Genomic DNA, 19,757 nt, shown 5'->3' with positions numbered 1-19,757 from the left:
TTGTTTTGCATCTTTCAGTGGAAAGGGAAAGCGGTTTTTAAAACCCACTTTAAAAAAGAAGGGTCCAAACTTGTATGAACTGAAACAAAAGCAAATTGCAGATTTCATTGTAAATCTCCTCCATGTAGCTGAAAGGTTGCATTGACAAAAATAACATGAATAAGTGGCGCAAAAATGCCTTGTAAAGAAGTCTAAAGCAAATGTTGAGCCATCAACAATATTTATAACCTCTCACACTCGGAATAGAAGATACCAAGGGACTGCAATTACAGAGATATGACAAATGCTGAATTTTTAATGACTCCAGCTGTAGGACCCTTCATCGTCTGAGAACACTGCAGCTGGGAGTCATAACCTCAGTTTTATCCATGTACATTGGTCCTATCTTATGCACTGTCCAGTTTCTCCATAAGAAATATTGCTATTGACCACCTACAGTTATGTTCAGTTTTGGAGATATCTAAGTTCCATTTTTCACCTTGTTTTGCTCCTCTCCATAGTCTAGGCTCATGATAGACTACTCTTCTGTCTCACTTGCAATGCTTTGCACTCATTCTGATGCCTTATGCCACACAATTGTCAAAACACACTCTTCTGTGAATGAACTGTACTTCAGTCCTCTTCACACCACTATTTCTAAATTAGTCTAGTAATTCTATCCCACCACCATGTAAAAATCCATCTGAGAATCAGCTCCTGCACAGGACTCACTATGGGTTTGAGATACTCTGTCTCATTTGGAATGTAAGCCCCTGGGGGCACGAGAGGTGACCAAGTCCCATTGATTGCCCTAGGACTGAAATATGTAGAGAAACTACAGAATTTCAATGCCTCAGTATGTTTGAAGATCTGGACCTGTGCCTTCCTGCACGTGCTGCAAAGCAATACGATGCATAGCAATTCCAGTAACAAATGGAATCTAAAAGTCAGTACGTGGTGTATAATAGTTTAGTATGTGTTCTGATCTATTTTACATATCCTGTTAACTTCTTTCCCTCCAAATATACTATTACCTAGTACTTAATTTCTCTTTCAAGCGACCAGCTGCTCTCAGAAAATGTCTTGATATTTCGGTTGCATTTGAGGTGTGTCTTAACCCATTTTACTATGATTTCTCCAATCTAAAACATAGGACCTGTCTCCTTCTGAGCACCTGAGCGCAATTTGCCAAGCAATGACAGGCTCTGCTGTGCATCTATTCCCAGAAGAGCCTTCTGTGCTACAGTTCAATAATCACTATTATTCCTGGATGGTGAAGCAAAGTAAGATATCTGTGGCCAAAACAGTGAAAACATCTCATCACCTTTAATGAAGCACCGGTTTTATGTTACTTTCACGTGCTTTGCCTACGCAAGTCGATGAGAAAGCAGCTCACGTTCCTGACCTGCTGCAGTGGAGGCAGGAGCCCAGCAGAGGGCTCAGGAAGCAGCCGCCAGCCCTGGGAAGCATCAGCATCCCTGGGAAGGTGCTGGGCAGGCGAGGCAGGGCCCGAGGGAAGAGCTCATCTGTTCAATCATATTCACCGTGCTCCTTAAAACATCTCATACAGCATTAGCAAATAAACAAGCAGTCCAGACAACATCAGCTTTTATTACCGTGGATAGTGTCATACATGTATTTTTAATCTTTGCCTGGGTATTTCTTACAAACTTTATTAATAAGAGGGAACGCTGCTGCACAGTAATATATGATTGCACTTAAAGCTTATGAAGCTCCCCTTTGGTTTTATAGCATCGGCACAGCAGGCTGTACTGAGCACCACATGAACGCATTTATAAAAAGCTTATTACAGCATATAGCACGAGAGCCCCTTTTTAAAGCCCTGTATGGGAAACCAGCACTACTAAATGTGATTATTTCCTTTAGCAAGGCCGTGTAAACAATTCTGTCATTTGTTTTTATAAAGTCATCAGTGCCACTGCATACAATCCAGCACCAGCTGACAAAGCCAAGGAATCGACGAGACACTGTGCAAAGCATTGAGAGAACATCATCAGCCCGTGTTGACGTTGCAGAGGTCTCTGAGCATTTCCGAGGGATGGCATCTTCTGAATGTGGTATCGATGCATCAGCTCCAACCTTCCACTGGCAGAATTTTCCACCTAAAAAACTTAATCGATTCCATTAGCTTTACTATTATTATTTTTAATTGCATAGCTTTAACTTCAGATGAAAACAACCATGAAGAGAGCCATGATATTTAGATTAAGTGTTTTTCCACGCATATAAGCAAAGCAGGCTGCCAAAAACACACGCCAGTAGTACATTTTCTGCTATCTAATCTATTACAAGGCATCCTGATAGGAAAAAACGCCCTTGCTTTATTGGTTAGAGAAGTGATGTTTTTACAGATTTCAGAGATATTCGATGTTATCTGCGGAATTTAAGTGGGTCTTCCTTGTTATGGAAGATTATGAAGGAAATCAGTTATACACCATTTGTCCGCATTTGCAAGGCAGATCACACGGCAGCTGTAACACAGCAGCTGCCCTCGTGCAAGGTTACTCTGAAGTAGAGGGACAGGCTGCAAGTTAGCACTCTGTGGCTTCTTCACTATGGCTACTTTAAACAAACAGAAGACCTCAAAACACTTTAGGCACTTGCACGGATTTATGTGAGCAGACTTAAGACTTCTATGTCTTGGAAGAACTTACAGGAGACAAATAGATCAGATTTGTGGTTCAGGAAGAAAATACCTTAGGAGGGAAGGAAGTTCTGGAGAGCTATGAGATCAACAAGGAAAATTTGCAGTGCAGAATGAAAGACAGTCATTGCAATGGGGGATATGAAGCATACTGTGCTAAAACAGTTTTTTTTTTTTTTTTTTTTTAATGGGAAGTCAATGCATAAAATAAGAAAACATTTTACTGCAAAATTCTGCAATTTTTTCTAGGGAATTAGAGGGAAAAAACCCATATCTAATTCTGGTTATCAGAATATATCTGTTTCAAGCTATTCAGAAGAGCACCTTCTGCTGTGAACTAGAAGAAATAAACTTGAGTCCAGCCTATCTGCTTTCCTATGCTATTTTAAGAAGGGATGAATTATGTTCTGGAGATTGATCTTCCTTTGGTATGGGTGATGCTTAGAAGCTCAGTTTGGATGAGATGCCAGATCTAAGGTTGGGTGATACACCCAAAGCTTTTTTTTTCCTGTTCTCATCTGCCCCACTTTATTTCTATCCACGAAGAGCATTCTGCATAACCAGCATTGAAGGGGACAGAAACACAGAAACTCCAAGGTGGAAGATGCAGAGGATATTCATTGAAAAATGCATCAACAATATAATTTCACCAAGGGAAGGGCCATTATCATGATGGTTTCTGGTGAAACCCATACTGAAATCTAAACTGATGGTGCAGCACAGGCCACTGAACGTACTGAGTAATTTGTCCTCTCAGACTAGAAAGTGGAATTGACCTGCAGAGTACTTTGTACCACAGCTGGAAATTATGATTAAAAAAACCCCAGGGCTGAGCCTCAGCTGCTGGTAACTGCTTTTAAGCCCAGCACATTTATAGAGCTGAGAGAAGCCTCACCACCCAAGAAGACATCTGTAAACTGGCCAGCTGCTAACTCCTGGTTATTGGGAGAGCTCTAAGGCTGATTCACGTAGAAACATTGATGGACAGACCCCAAAATGCTCATCTGCATCACCCTGGCTTGTTTGAACATATTGGGATCAGCTGTAAAGATGCATCCTGAACCTTCACTGAGAGGGAACCAATGCTTATGCGCTCTGATAGGAAGGAAAACTTGCTGATAGCATACTTGCTTCATTAGCTTTTTTACGTAAATGCCATGGTGAAATGGAAAAAACAAAGAACAACCTGTGTAAGCACACTGCTGGTATCCTGCATTTTTGCCTTCTCCCTGGCATGCACAGTACTCTATTGAATTGTCCCTTGTTTTTTATGCTCTTCTGTAAATCCCAAATCACCACACTACTCTGAGGTACAATGCTGATGGCTCTTCCACGTCAGTTCCATTTTTAGTGTAAATTATGTAGCTTAATCTGTATCCAAACTCTCATCTAGATCACAAATGGAAGGCACGTGAATGACTGATTAATCTTCCCTCCTCTCTCTAGAAAGTGTTCCATGCAGATTGCTTTACTGTATTATCATCTTCACTGTCCATCTGGGTAACAGATACAGCTGTTGATACAGGAATTCATGTCTGTTGCTTCCAAAAAGAATTGTGGTACTTAAAATCTCTAGCTCCCTTGATTGAAAAATCTCCTGAGAAGCAGTTCATGTCTCCTTGCTAAAAGTGGGGAAGCAGCAGGTTTGTCCTGATGAAAATATGTTCATTTTCAGAGATCTCGTTACCTAACTAGCCACAAAATGTGACTGCAGTGAGGCAATCTTCACAGGGTTGGCATGTTTACAGCAGTGTCACGTAGGCTTCAGTTCTGAGCTCCATTATTTGACATTTCTAACAACTATAGAGAGGAATATAGACAGTAATTTCCAAGTGCTAGCAGCTGACCCAAAAACTGCACAAGTGGTAGTAACAAAGACTATTAGAAATTGGTACAAGACCATCCTATTAATTTAAAGGAGGCCAAGGAAAGACATAGAACATAGTTTCCTATATATTTGCCATAATCCATGTATTTCTATACATTGGTAATAAATTCCTGAAGAGACCTTGGCCAATAGCCTTGCAGGGCTGCAAGGTTATCACTGACTGCCCTTGGATGTATGAAGACAAAACCTTGCAGGAATCAGGAAACCATATAAGATCTGTACTTGCTTTGTTGTGACCAGTACCAGAACACTGCACTAATTATTCATATCTCCATCAGATTGGGTAATGAAATAAATTATTAAATAAGGAAATATGTCAACTAAAAACCTGGAGAGGGTTCAAAGAAGGGCAATGACAATACTTGCAGAATTAGAAAACAAGAAATCTCTTCATGCAAGGAAAGATAAGCTATGATTCCAAGGAAGCCAAACTAAAAATAAAGTGTGTGTTTCTAACAGCAAGTAAGCACTGAATAAACCACCAAAGCCCGGGGATCCTCTATTGCTACACGTTATAAAATCAAAAAACAAAAACCGAAACACTGCTCTTCCAGAAGATACACATTGCAACAGAAACCTGGCTGTACAGCCATGAGATACTCAGTAGGGGGGTGGAGGGGTAGGGGAAGATAGTCACAGGGGCTTCACTGGTTGCAAAACACAGCAAATTTTGCTACAATGGAACAACAATTATCCAAAAAGGTGAGCAAACCCTGCTCTAAAGGCAAGGATTATATACAGTAAATGTCAACTGCATTTTGACCCATTCCTAAAAAATGGAATGACTGGGAATCTGTGTATAGCTCTGCCTAGAAGGACACAGTAAGTTCATATTCCCTTTCCTCCTGTTTTCTCCTTTGCACCTTTCTTCTTCACACTGATTTCCTGAAGGTCTTCAGCACACACTGTAAAATGGTTGCACTAGGAATACCGTGATTATTAAATGGGAATCCAAGCAACAGGCAGGCACTTCAGTGGGATTTTTTTTCTGATATACTTCTTAATTCATGCGTTGCCAGATACAAAGTCCACATTTCAACATGAAGCGCAGTATATTATCAATACAAAGATAATTGGGTTCTGCTGCTTGCTCAGACAGGCAAATTCTTGGTATGAAAACTTCAAAAATCTATGGTGTCATTTTTAGACTCTTCCATCTCAGCCTCTAGAATGAGAAAAGGGGATAGTTCACACTTTCCTGCAATATAAAGGAGATTTAACAAATTAAAAAAGTATTCTGCTTCCACGGAGGGAAGAAGCACTAAGAACTTCTGTAAACCAGCAGTTTTTATTTGTTAAGTGGCATCATGGCTTATTACTATTTAATACTTAGGATCCAGCTCCGAAGCAGGAACACAGTGTGTGAAGTGCCATACAAACACAGAATGAAAGACTGTTTCCTGCCCTTAATAGCTGTAATCGAAATGCTTCAGCAGCCCTGCTATCTGTCACTGCTCTAACCACTGTTTTGGAGTCTCAGTGTCAATCCTTTAGCGCCCTGCTCTGCTGCTGTCAGCTTCACAAATGAAGCAGCTGAATGCAATGGGTGACAAAGCAGTTTTTCTTGTAACAAAGAACACCTCTGATTTAACAGACATAATTTAAATACATGCAGGCAGCATATACAGCATGGAAGGCCACTGGGAACACTGAGCAGAGGGGATGCTGGCTTTTCAGAGAGCGTAAGGGCCCTGAAAGGTCTCAGCCACTTCATCCGCAGACTGAATTGCCCAAACAGAAGTCTGTTTTTCTGTCCTTCACCTCTGATTGACCTCGATTCATGCAAGGAAGATGGCAATGAAAATGGAACCACTCACAACGAGGCAGCAGGAGTGCTCACAGTAAAAGATTCAGGTTGGGCATTCACAGTTTCATCGACAGACACATTAACTCTTACAGTAAAAACTGCACTGCTGTCCATCGAATTAGATGCACGTCCTTGGCAGAGAGTGAAGTGAGTATAGAAATATATGCAGAAATGGAAAAAAAATGGAGTAGAATTATTTGCTACCAGTCCAGTGGATGTCATCATTTTTAGTGGCTTCTAAGAGTTGGGAATCATCAGTGTAGGTGATGCTATAAATAAGAGAATATGTTTTAAATGGAATTCAGTTTTTCACCAAACATTTCCAATTTTTTGAAATGTATACCATTGAAATATCACAGTTATCCATCATATGCATCTCTATGTTTACTTCTTTAATGGATTTTCTTTAAGCCACTGCAGATTTTAGGATATCACCTAAGGTCCTACTTCTCAATGATTCTAACTGAATAGAAATATAGAGAAAACTCCAAATGGACTGCAAACAAGGGACTACTTGTGCTCAAAGAGGATATTGTTTCATGTACAGGAACTATAGAAAACCTGCCTTAAGTTGGACTAGATGATTTCCAGAACTCCTTTCCAACCCCTACAATTCTGTTATTCTGTGAATCTGAAGATAGAGATGGGACAGCTCACTTCTCAGGTCCCCATCTGAGATATGAATTTTATAGGAAGCCTGGCTCCCGCAACATGGATTTCCTGCTTCCCCAGATTCTTTTGGGAGCATCAAGGAATTCTCAGCATTGCTGTAAATATCCACATCCAACATCTCATAAAGCTGAATAAATGCTGTGTCTTAAGAGCATAACATTCTTGTTTGACTGGGAGGTGAATGGCACTTCATTCTTTTGACACAATACATTTTTGAGGGAATTATCCGGCCCCCCTTAGACTAGACTGTCATTTTATCATATTCTTTTCTATTCAGGCAACAATCCAACTTCTTTACAACCCTCCATATGAATTTTGCATTGAATCACTCTCATTTCCTTCCTATAATGTCTTTGCTTCACATTTGTGCATTATCTTTTCCCTTATTCTGAAATTCATAGTGCAAGGCATCTGTCTAGTTCACAAACTTTCCATGCAGTCAGCAATTTTTGTACAAACTTCCCTTCTCCTGACCATGACTTTACAAACAATTCTCTGAAAAACAAAACATCAGTGTTCCAGCTTCTGCACCTTGCACCTCAGGAAACGTACTGCTTGTTGCTGCATACAAAATATGCGTTATGTGTATTATTCCCTAAAAGATGATGGGTATTTTCTGGAAGATTTTACAATCCATTCACTTCTTATTCCTGTGTTTTTATTGCAAACATACACATCGACACTGGTATTGGAAGATTTGTTACTTAGCACATATTCTATATACACATAAAAAACCCAACATGAAATCATGCAAGATTGGCATAGAATCATACAGATTGGAAAAGACCATAAAAATAAATTGTCCAGTCATCATAGAATCGCAGAAGGGTTTGGGTTGGAAGGAACCTCTAAGATCATCCAATTCCAACCCACTGCAATAGGCAGGGACACCTTTCTCTAGCCCGGCCCCATCCAGCCTGGCCTTGAGTCCTTCCATGGAGGGGGCATCCATAGCCTCACTGTGCAACCTGTCCCAGTGTCTCACCACCCTCACAGAGGGTGAAGAAAAGAATTTCTTCCTAATATCTTCTCTAAATCTACCCTATTCCAGTTTAAAGCCATTTCCCCTCGTCCTGTTGCGTTGGCTAAACATGACATAGTGGACTGCTGCAAAGATCAGTGGAGTCTAGGGGGAAAAAAAAAAGCATTATAAAACATATTACCATACAAAGAACATGTGTAGCACGTTTTTATAAATGTCTATGCCCTTCTCAACCTTCTCATACCCAACTTGGGGCTCAGACAGAAAGCCAGAGAACCGATGTGTCGTGTACATACCCTGAGAGGGTCACACAGGTAAAAATCCCTCTGAGCTGTACTGGTGGATGGCAAGCTGAATATGAAGCCCAGAAAGCCAACTGTATCCTGGGCTGCATTGGAAGTAGTGTGGCCACTAAGCCAAGGGGGGCTCAGCCTGGTCTGGTGGTTGGACAACCCTGCACATAGCAGGGGGGTTGAAACTAGGTGATCACTGTGATTCTTTTCAACCCAGGCCATTCTATGATTCTATAAAGTGAGAGACAGTCTTGAAGTACAGTCTGGTGTGATAGGACAAGGGGAAAACTGAAAAAAGGGAGATTTAAACTGGATTTAAGGAAAAGAACTTCTTACTATAAAGGGTGGTGAGGCAGTGGCACAGGTTGCCAGTGGCACAGGTTGCACAGAGCGGTGCCCCATACCTGCAGACAGCCAAGGTCAGGCTGGATGGGCTGTGGGCACTGATGGAACTGTGGGTGTCCCTGTTCAGTGCAGGGAACGGGATAGATGGCCTTGAAGGGTCCCTTCCAACTCAAACTATCCTACGGTTCTACGACGAAAAGAAAACAACTGCGTATGAGGGTGCAAGAACACGGGCGCTGAGAGCTCCGAGAGACAAAACTCGGCAGGCTGAGCCGAGGGGAGGCCCGGTTTCGGGTGGAAGCGCGGCGAAGCACCGCAGATACACCCCCAGCGAAGGGCCGTCACGGCGCAGCGCAGGGCACGCAGGGCCGCTCGCCAGGGGGCGGGCCTCGCACCTCGCCGCCTCACGCCCTCCCGCCCGCCGGTCCCAACGGCCGCCGCGCGCCGCTCACCCTTCGCCTCCCTTCCCCGCCCTCAGAGGGCGATGCTAACAGCGCCACGGCGCTTCCTCCGGCTCTGCAGCTCCACCTTCAGGATGGGCGAATCGGCCTCCAGGCTGCCGCGGAAGGAAGAGGCGCTCCCCGGCAGGAGCCAGCGCGTCGCGGTGGCAGGTAGGGACCGCACTGGCTGCCCCCCTCCCCCTCACCCGTCCCTGAGGAGAACGAACCCCGGGCCCCGCGGCGGCCTCGCTCTGCCCGCCTCCGCCGCCGCGCATGCGCACGAAGGTGGCGGCGCAGGCGGGGTGGGTCTCAGCGCGGTGGGCGGGAGGGGGAAGATGGCGGCAGCCTCTTCGGTGTTTGAATCCTGAGGGCTCTGTAAAAGGCGTAAAAATATCACCTAAGCGTAGCGTGAAGGATCTAACCCAAATGTATGGGAAGTTCTTAGAAAAAGCAGTTCCTTCAGTGACTATTTCTCCCTTCAGTTTGAGTAAACGTGAGCTTTTAAGTACATAAGGTAGAAACCTTGAATTAAGCAACTAATCCTACCTTCTGTCAGGCAGCCTAGCACGGAAGGCATTGCAAAATGACCGCCATCGATTTTAATAGCAATTAGAGCAGAACCAAAACGCCTCAGCGTGTGTTTAGGATGAGAGACAGTGTCCTTATGATGTTCAGGTTCAGGTTGGATGTCTGAGGAGACATTTCTCCTCAGAAGGAGTGCTGATGCCCTGGGATGTTCCGTCCTGGTGAGATCACAGTCCCTGGAGGTGCTGCAGAGCCGTGGGGATGTGGCACTGAGGGATGATCCAGTATTTGAAGGGAGTGTATAAACAGGAGGGGGAACAGCTGTTCATGAGGGTGAATAGTGATAGGACGAGGGGGAATGGTTTTATTCTGAGACAGGGGATGTTTAGGTTAGAAATACCCAGTGTGAGCCTCTTAAGGCACCGTTAGTGGCTGCTTCCTTTTCCAGTACTGAGAGGGGTTTGTTTCGCTATCATTCTTACACCCTATTCAGCTACTGTAAGATTGACCCTTAATTCTTCCTCTGCCTGCAGAAATGTGTGCTGTAGGCTGCTGACCATCTTGGCCATTGTCATTGCAGAACACTGCACCTTGTAACTCAGCCCGCTGCACAGTTTGCTGTATTTGCAATGAGTGTATATTACTATTTTCTTTTTAACCTGACACTCAGTACAATCCCAGATCCTTTCTAGCAGGGCAGAGTTTGTCTTGCAGCAGTGCTTCTCCTTGTTGACCTTCATGAAGTTTCTGTTGACACAGGACTGAAATCGTTCAAGGTCTCCTTGTACTGAAGATCTGCTGTTTGACATACCCACTCTCATCTTCAATTTAGCATCATTCTTAGACTTGCTGAGCATGTTTTCTGTCACATCACTCATGTTCTTGTTTAAGATATTGAATGATATTGGCCCCAGCACGAGCCCCTGGAGTAACCTGCTGCAGACAAGACATCAAGCTATTGATCACTGCCTTTTGATTTTGGTGATCCTGCCAGTTTTTGATGCATTTAGTGTCAAGTGGACTGTTCTTTCAGCCTGTGCTTTCACAGCTTCCAAATGTTTATGCTGTAAAAGATGGTTTCAGAAGCCCTACTAAAGTCAACATGTCACCTGCTGCTTTACCCTAATCTGCATAGCCAGTCCTTTAATTGTAAAAGGCAACCTGTCTGGTCAAGCATGATTTGTCCTGGGTTGAGTTTTCACCAGATGAGATTTTTCTTTCTGGTCTAGAGGGATGCTGGTTTAGCAGGAGGTGTCCTTGATGATCTTAAAGGTCCTTTCCAACCCAAACCATTCTATGATTCTGTGATTCTTCCATGGGCAGCCTCCTGCACCGTGTTAATTGTATTGCACCCAGCTGCACATCTTGGAAGTCACATTTAATCTAGCTGCATTGCATTTCTTTTTCTTTGTAACATGCCGACCATAGGAATATGTGACTGTGTGTGGTTGCTTGTAATTCAAATGGCTCAGTCTGCAGAAGTCGGGGAAAGTTGGGTGAAATACCTTGCTGTGAGTTCAATACATTGCAGACTGTAGTAAGCTTCACTTACTCTTTCTGTAATTCAGTTAGATCTGTCTGATTTTCAACAACTTCCAGAATCTGGGAGTGATGTGTTAATTTCCTTGCAGGAGAGCTGCTGCATTCATATTTGAAAATTCTTTCGTATGATCTCTACATAATCACATAATGCAATATCATGTTCTGTAGTAAAATCACATGCTATTTGTTCCTTTTTACCTTTCCAGTAGAACTCTAGTTGTCAGAATTAATTTTAGTTGCAGTGTTGCTGAAATCTTGCTGTTTTTGTGAGTATGTGAATATATATTGCTTACAATATTTAATTGGCTGTTTGTTTATGATAGTGGTAGGAGCACTATTCAAGAAGCCCCAGTGATGTAGAGGGAACCAGCTGTGTGAGGCATTATGTAATTATATATATATATATATATACACATACATACTTCTAGTTGTTTTTCCTCAGATAGCAGAATATTGTTAATTAGAAGTTTGTCCCACTGATTGCAATGAGCAGTGCCAGGAAATAGCTTAGCTCACAGCGTGTACATCTGTACTGAGCTAACTTTTCTGAAGCAGTAAAGGTAAAACTCATGAGTAGACAGTCTCACAATTATTTAGAGCTATTAAAACCCTTGTATTTGTGTGTATATATATATGTATTTCTAGATTAATAGAGTAATCATTGCAAACTTGGAGGAGGTCATTGTGAATTTCTGTCTGACCTTCTGTATAAAAAAAGAGCACAACATTTCCATGAATTAATTCTTGCTTGAATCAGCTTGTTCTCTTTAGAGAAAACACTGATTAAAAATGCCCTTTGACAGACAGCCCTCTGCAAAATTTCACAATTTTTTCCAATGTTTCATAACTTCCTCCATTAAAATGCAGCCTATTTTGAAACTCCTAACTGTGTTTGAACTTCCAGCCATTGCTGCTTGTTACAGGCTTTTCTTTTCATCAAGGTGAAAAGTGTGACAGTATGTGTTTTCAGCTTTCCCTGAAATATACTTAGATGGTAATTGCACATTAACCTCTTTTAAAGAAGCAAAGACTTAATCAGACATAAAGCAAATGAAGTGAACTGTCAACAGAAAGCATGTTTTTCAGTCCTTCATTTGTTCTTGTTTCTTTTTCTTAAACTGTCATCACTTAGTTATCATCTTCCTTGACGTGTCGCTATCAGTAGTGACATAGGAATTTATTAGTGATAGTTTTAGTGTCACCTGCAGTCCTGTTTCTACTCAGTATTTTCCTGTTTGTATATCATGGAATCACAGAATGGCCACGGTTGGAAGGGATCTCAAGGATCGTGGATCTCCAACCCCCCACCACATGCAGGGCCACCAACCTCCACATTTCATAGCAGCCCAGGCTGCCCAGGGCCCCATCCAACCTGGCCTTGAACACCTCCAGGGATGGACGGGGCATCCACAGCCTCTCTGGGCAGCTGTTCCAGCACCTCACCACTCTCATAGGAAAGAACTTCCCCCTGACATCCAACCTAAACCTTCCCTCCTTCAACTTAAACCCATTTCTCCTTGTCCTATCATTATCTTCCCTTTCAAAGAGTCGATTCCCCTCCTGTTTGTAGGCTGCCTTTTAGGTACTGGAAGGCTGCAATGAGTTCTCCCTGCAGTCTTTTTTTCTCCAGGCTGAACAACCCCAGCTCCCTCATCCTGTCTTCATAGGATTGGATTCTACTCTCATCCTCTTTGTTTTGTATTAGCTCTGCATTCAGATTGATCAGTAAGATTGCAGTTTTATTTGCTTTGCTGTTGTTAGATGTGTGATCTCTGAGAGAAAGGGTGATTGTGCCTAGGCTGAGTTGGGTTAGAACATGGTGTTCAGGAGGGTCTCAGTGTCTGTACAGAACTGATGGGAGGGAGTAGAGAAGGAACAGCAAGACATTGCTAGTTCCCCATGGAGGGACAAGAGACAACAGGCACAAGCTGAAATGCAGAGTTCCATATAAACAGAGGAGGAAAACTTTGGTGTTTGAATTTTCCCCAGGCTGAACAGAGATAGGTCATTTTTTCCTAAACTTCCTGGAGGATGTACTGAAGTTTGACAACAGGGATCCCTTTCTCTTCCTTCAGAGACACGTCTCTCTGCATTAATTTATGCACAGCGTGGTCACGCATTTGATGGGAACTGCCTTGCTCTTCCCATCTGTCCCCTGGCTCTGGAAGTAGCACATATTTTTCAGAGGATTCAGGCAGATTGGATTCCACCTCAATGGAACCTATGGGCATGAAGAATAACGTATTTTTCATTTTTACAGGGAGTTTATTTCACAAGAGTTATTTAAATGAGATGATAAGTCCCATTAGGACCTCTTTAGTTGATTTCTAATGCTGCATTTGGTGCTTTATGGCAGCGTACATCTATCATAGAATCAGAGAATCACAGAATCGTAGAGTCATAGAATGGCCTGGGTTGCAAAGGCCCACAGTGCTCATCCAGTTCCAACCCCCTGCTGTGTGCAGGGTCACCAACCAGCAGCCCAGGCTGCCCAGAGCCACATCCAGCCTGGCCTTGAATGCCTGCAGGGATGGGGCATCCACAGCCTCCTTGGGCAACCTGTTCCAGTGCCTCACCATCTCTGCTGAAACCAGGGCACTGTTCCTCGCTATTGGTCAATGAATACATCATGGCAGTCTCCTTGTTTTTGTGCCCTGTTTGTGCTGCCCAGCGTTAGGGAAAAATCTGCCACCTTATGTTTATTCTGTGCCTAAATACGTATGCGATGTTACCTTGAGAAGTTTTAAATAGATTTCCCCTGATGTTCTGACAGCTTACTGAGTTGTGTCTGACACACAAGGTTCTGCAATGGAATTGTGAACTAAAATGTAAGCGTAGTGTTTTCCAAGCTGCTTTTCAATAAAGATAAGGAAGAAAGCAAAAAACATTAGATATTATTTCCTTCCACGAAGTGAAAAAGTTCATTAAGCATGGGCAAATCTGAAACCTTGTGGGCATGAATTTAATATCGCTGTACAGAAGGTCTAAAATAGAGATTGTTGAGTGGGATTGTGCCTCAGAACAGAGTTTACAAGGGAAATGCAGTTTCTCTGGAGGTTTGGGAGTAGCTTTGTTAAGTTTTGAGCACTTTACCTGATAGAGTAAAGCACTCCATCAGATAGATAGATAAAGAATCAATGGGTTGGCCATTTTATTTAAGTTTGTATGGAATGTGGGTTGAAAAAATGAGGTATGACTTCAATTAAGTGCAGTACAGGAGCATGTTGAATAGTAATATCATATCAGTGCTCTAGCATTCCTCAAATTTCAATTTACCTTTCTAATTCAGAAGGGTTAATTACTTATTCCTTCATTCTAAGAAACGGTCTTTGCCTCAAATACACTCAAGCCATCCATTTCCATAAATTATTAAATTTCATTACGATTTCATGGGGTATGGGGAGATTTAAATCAGAAAAGACATAAAACAGAGTATGTTTCTTTAGGAAAGTACCTCATTTCCAGTGTCTGTTTGCCATCTCAGTGTCTGCTTACTATTTCTAGGCCAGGCTGGATGGGTTGTGAGCAATCTGGTCTGGAGGGAGGTGTCCCTGCCTATAGCAGGTGTTGGAACTGGGTGATCTTAAAGGTGCCTTCCAACCCAAACCACTGTGACTCTGAAAGACAGAAATTTGGATTTCCACATCTTTACAGGTTGGTGTGAGATGAATTTGCTTGGAAATCCTGTCTGTAATAACATGCTATGGCTTTTACTCTTGCTCTCTCTTTGTTTGTTTGTTTGTTTTTTTCTCTTTGTTGAGCATTTATATCTAAACACTAAACAGCTTGTTCGCAGGCCAAGTGTACAACTATAAATATTGTACTGTCATTTGAAAAGCAGGAATTACTTTTTAGCCACCGATTACATTTGCATTTTGGAAGGTGTTGCAAAGGTTAAGGCAGTCTGAAGGGATTTTTTTGTTGTTTGCAATGTGCCTTTTGCTCTTGACAGCTGGAAAACAACAACAAAAAGAAGTTAGTATGCACACACGGAGCTTGATAGCTTAAAAGCATACAAGAAGTGCGTTTGTAGAGCTGCACATCCGGCTGTCGAACGCTGCTCCCAAGGTAAAATGGTTCCGATGAAAAAACCCAGTGCTCCCTTATCACCTTTAACTACACAGCGGCATAAAGGGCCACGTCACTCATCACTAAGCCCTCTCAAAAAGAAAAAAAAAAAAAAAAAAAAAGAAATAATAATGAAAAAATGCCTGGCTGAGTCCCTGGAGCACCTCGCTGACTACTTAGCATGCCTCTCACAGCGGGATGCGCGGCGGCACGATGCACCAGGCTGCACCCCCAGGACTGTGATAGGGCTGGCACGTGGGAAGGATCCCCGGGGTTTCTCTGGCAACAGCACAGGTTGCTGGGAAACGGAATTACCTAAATGGCAGAAACTTCACCCAACTGGCAGCCTCTTGAATGGAAATAGGGCTTGAAGGAGACTCCTCTTGCTGATACCATAATTTCCCTCTCCGGTATGGAAAATGAAGCCAGGGGTACTTTATCCAAAGGATTAGGCATGGATGCTGCTCTGAAAATTCATTCAAAGTTGCATAATAAAGAGGATAATTATTTGCAGGAAGAGGTACGCTGGGTTCAGTAGCTTCTTGTTGCTGCGGTTTTGAAAAGGGACATGATGTATAAACTTGCCAAATCTGCATTGCTAAATAAAGCGGTGGGAAGCTCAAGGCTTGTATTTACATGGGTTATTTTTTTTCACTAGAGAATATTTCATATCATTTTGTGTGAAATCTGGGATGCATTGAACTCTTTTGGCTAATTGTGGTCATTCTATCTGCAGTATGGTTTCTGCATGAATGCCATTGACCTGACATTATGTTGTAATTTCAACCCAGAAAAAAGGGGGGGTTGTGAGAATTGTCTCGCTTTTCTGACATGCTTTTGTGCCACTATTTCAAATCTTGTGAGCTGAGATGCTAAGTGGATATGGGAATGTTAGCACATGTAGGTTTTAAATGATGGGTTGTTGCTGCTGTTCACCTACAAGTAGACATTGCTAAAATAGTGGCTAGTAATTTGGGTTGTGACCTGGATTGCACAGGATGTGCGCAGATGCGATATGCATTGCTTGGTGCATATGACAGGAAGGTACATGGGATTAGGCTGCCCACTGGGGCTCCACTTACCACATCAGAGAGGAGTGAAAGGTGGAAATGCCTTTGTTTGGGCTTTACTTTGTACTGAGTACAGAGCTGGGGTGGAGCACTGGGAGGGACTGTTGGGTTCGTTGACTCTGGTGCAGTCTATGTGCTTAATTCATCACATTATGAATGTCAAAAGGCATTTAGACTTGAAATGCCTCTTTCATCCATGGGATGCAAGGGGAGCATCCAGTGATGGAGGTGTGTGTTAGTTACATCAGTGCTGGTGTGAGCCCTGCCTCTGCAGTCCTGGGCAAGCGAGTGGTGTGTGGCATTCTGTGGGCCCACTGACTTGTATTTCAGTTGTGTAATTCTGTTACTTTTTAAATAAAATAATCAAAGAATGACTTGGGGTGGAAGGGACCTTAAAGTCCAACCAGTTCCAGCCCCCGTGCCGTAGATAGGGATACCACTCACTACATCAGGTTGCCAGGGCTCCATCCAGCCTTGTTTTGGGCACCTGCAGGGACAGCACACAAAACACAGGCACTTCTGTCCCAGTCTTCCATTTGAAAGACTTTTCCAGCAACTGACTGTGTTGACTGTTTAAAATGTTTTAAGTTTGAAATAATTCTTAATTGTTTTTTTTATCTCTTTAGTTGTTGTGTTTGCTAGCCATTGAGCATCTCTCTTTCTGTTACTTCTTTGGTTTTCTGTTACTTCTTTGAGGAAAGAAAAGAGACACTGGTCACAATGCCTCCTCATCCTGTATTCTGTCAAAGAGTAAAGCTATTTTAATATCTGCCCACAAAATAGGTTGCTTTTAGAAGATATAATCGTACTTTTGAACACAGTTGAGCTGTGTTATATATGGCATTCTTAAAGGGTAACTCATGTGGACACTCATTCAAACCAGACCTGCTCATGATTTATGTTATGGTTACATGAACAGATTAGCTCAGTGTAAGCCTGGTGTGGATTTATAGCATAAAAACTACTCCAGGTAACTGTCTACGAATGCCTTTGCTGTGCACTGAATGCTAAGTCATCTGTCTGGTTTCATTAAAAGGTAGGTTGTGTTACATTTACTCCAGGGTAAGAAAGTGCAGTTACCACAAAGAAATGTGGTAATGAGAATTTTGTTTGTGTGCATCATTTTTCTTTTCTTTCTTTCTTTTTTTTTTTTCAGAGAGCACCAGAAACAAACTTAATTGAGGGCATAATGTCATTTAATGACCTACCTGTAGTTGGTACTCGATATAAAGCCTTAATTTTTTTTTTGCCCTGTGTCAGAACTGTCTTCTCTTTCTATTCACTTCATAATGTGCCAGTTCAAAGAGTCAAGATTTTATTCCTACTTTTCTTTGGTTTTCTTAGCTAAGGTTCATATGCAACATTTCCAGTAACAAAAGAATTTCCATAGTCAGAAAACTCAGCAACAGTTCAGTTACTCACATACGTAACAGCAGAAGTGCAGTTTTAGTTCCCCCAGAATATCATTATATGGTGATACAGTCACTGAATGTTTGGCTTATAATTGTGTGATAGGTTCTGTTTCATCTTGCACGCTAATACTCTATTTATTATGTGTAGACTTTCAGTGGTGTGGATATATTTGTATATTGCTCTCATTTTGATGTTTGCACATTTTTATGATACACACGAAACCTGCATTTAAATTTGTGGTTCAATTAGAATAATACACATAAATAAGTCTTTAGTTCAAATAAGATAAAAGCCCATGCAATATATAATTATGCTTATTGCAGTTTCTTATTTATTGCTCACAGCTCCTTCTTGCTGTAGATAGGCAGAATTGTACTTAGTGGAATTTCATCCACTTGGGTGAGCAGATTATTGAGTCTTAGTTTCAAAGATAGAATCTTGCTTACTATTGAGGCTTGTGGCCAACTGGATTATATTAAACTGGAGATTTGGTGCCTCAGACACTGGCTGTTAATCCCTGCTGGAAACCCAGTGAGAAAGCAGAAGTATCCCGCAAAGGATGGTCATTCTGATCAGACATTGGAAATGGTCATGGCAAACTGAAGATCAGCAGCAAAAGCATGCCACAACCTGCAGTTGTAATCAGAAAACATTTCCATTCAAGGATGACAGTTATTTCCTGCACGCTGCAGTCAGCTCTGGTCTTTGGGTAGGAGAAATGCTTCTGTATTGCAGCTTGCTCTCCAAGGGAAGCATGGGTTGTTGTTTTGGTAATGCTGCTGGCTTGTCTACTTTTACTGAACATCATGGCAAAATCTGGATTATGTTGCTAATACTTCAAAGCCCTTTCTGTTTGACATTCCTCCTTCATCTTTTCCTCCTTCCAGGCTCAGAAATATATTTTATGGTTTCTCAAACATTCAGCTCCTAAAAAATTCAGCCTAGAACCCTTGTACACATCTGTAGCTACTTCAGGTTATTCAATCCACTCCCAGAGAAGGAGCAGGCCCCCAAAATGTTGGTCAGTATTTTGGCATGCACCACTGTGCGGCCTCACATCGAGCACTGGGTGCAGAAGGCCATAAAACTATAGGATAAACTCCAAATGGGGGCTGTGGAGATAGGGGAGGATGTAGAGTCAAGATATATGAGAAATGCTGAGGTTTGGTTACAGAAGCTTAGAGAAGAGACTAAGAAGGAGCCTTTTGACTCTGTGCTTTCTTCTCTTCCTTCCTTAGCCTTAGACATTATACCCAAGACCTGATAACAATCAAGGTCTGACTAAGACTTATAACCACCTCTAATCTGTTCGAAACTGGGGGTTGAAAGAGTTGATAGCAGACACCTGGGTCAGCAGCTGAAAAGCAATTGATGCACAGCACAGCTGTGACTGAGTCAGCCCTCATCCCTTAAGTTGTGATTGGCCTGAAAGCCCCTGGGGTGCTTTGGCATAGCAGTTGGCTGTGTGATAGGATTTCTCTTTGAGTAGAGATATCTCTTGGAGTTAGCTCTATTGCAGAGATCTCTCCCGTCTTGATGTCAAGATGCTTCCTGCCAGTATGCGTCCTTGGTAAGTGACTAATAGGTTGTTCAAACTTTATTTGTGGGTGTACAGTTAACCTCTGAGATAGAGATGTTGATCTGGTCTGGATCTGAGAATGACTTCATTTGCATGTTCGTGTCCACTTTGAAATGGAGCGTTCTGCTCCTGAACAGTGCCTTTTGATATTGTCAGCAACTGCATGTGGTGTCTGTTTGAAAGTGTTGCGCAGTGTAGGGATTTGGGGTCATACTTTATACCTTGTTTCTCACTATGGAGTGGGTTAGCAAATGTGTTTTCTTATCAGATAGCCTACGTTCACTGTTATGTGATTTAATTTGGTCCCTTGTGCTGTTCTTTGTCATTAAATTGCTTTTCAAAGTACTTGAAGGATGTTCTCTCTCAGCAGGTAGGATTCCGTCCCACTCAGATAAGTCAGATTCAAACTCTGAGTAGAAAGCATATGCATTGCAGGCTATTTCTATACCAAGAAATTAAGCAGTATCTGGACTGTAGGTCCTATACCTT

At 42.3% G+C, this 19,757-nt stretch overlaps 1 protein-coding gene across 4 annotated transcripts in view; it reads left to right on the top strand.

Annotated features, from left to right (window-relative positions):
• Window positions 1-9,053: 9,053 nt before the first annotated feature.
• The window catches only part of MSRA (methionine sulfoxide reductase A), a 264,531-nt gene continuing 253,827 nt past the window's right edge, over window positions 9,054-19,757 (top strand). For 2 of the 4 annotated variants that reach the window (XM_042883497.1, XM_042883494.1), the window contains exon 1: window positions 9,055-9,242. In XM_042883497.1, coding sequence (XP_042739431.1) covers window positions 9,116-9,242 — 127 coding nt within the window. In that variant the 5' untranslated portion in view covers window positions 9,055-9,115. Of the gene's footprint in view, window positions 9,243-19,757 lie in introns of all 4 variants that reach the window. The other 2 variants (XM_042883492.1, XM_042883496.1) reach the window with 2 other exon arrangements.

This window comes from Lagopus leucura, unplaced genomic scaffold, assembly GCF_019238085.1.
Source record: "Lagopus leucura isolate 7727_CA_CO unplaced genomic scaffold, USGS_WTPT01 Super-Scaffold_100038, whole genome shotgun sequence".
Lineage (NCBI taxonomy): Eukaryota > Metazoa > Chordata > Aves > Galliformes > Phasianidae > Lagopus > Lagopus leucura.
This window is presented reverse-complemented; position numbering and strand designations above follow the sequence as displayed.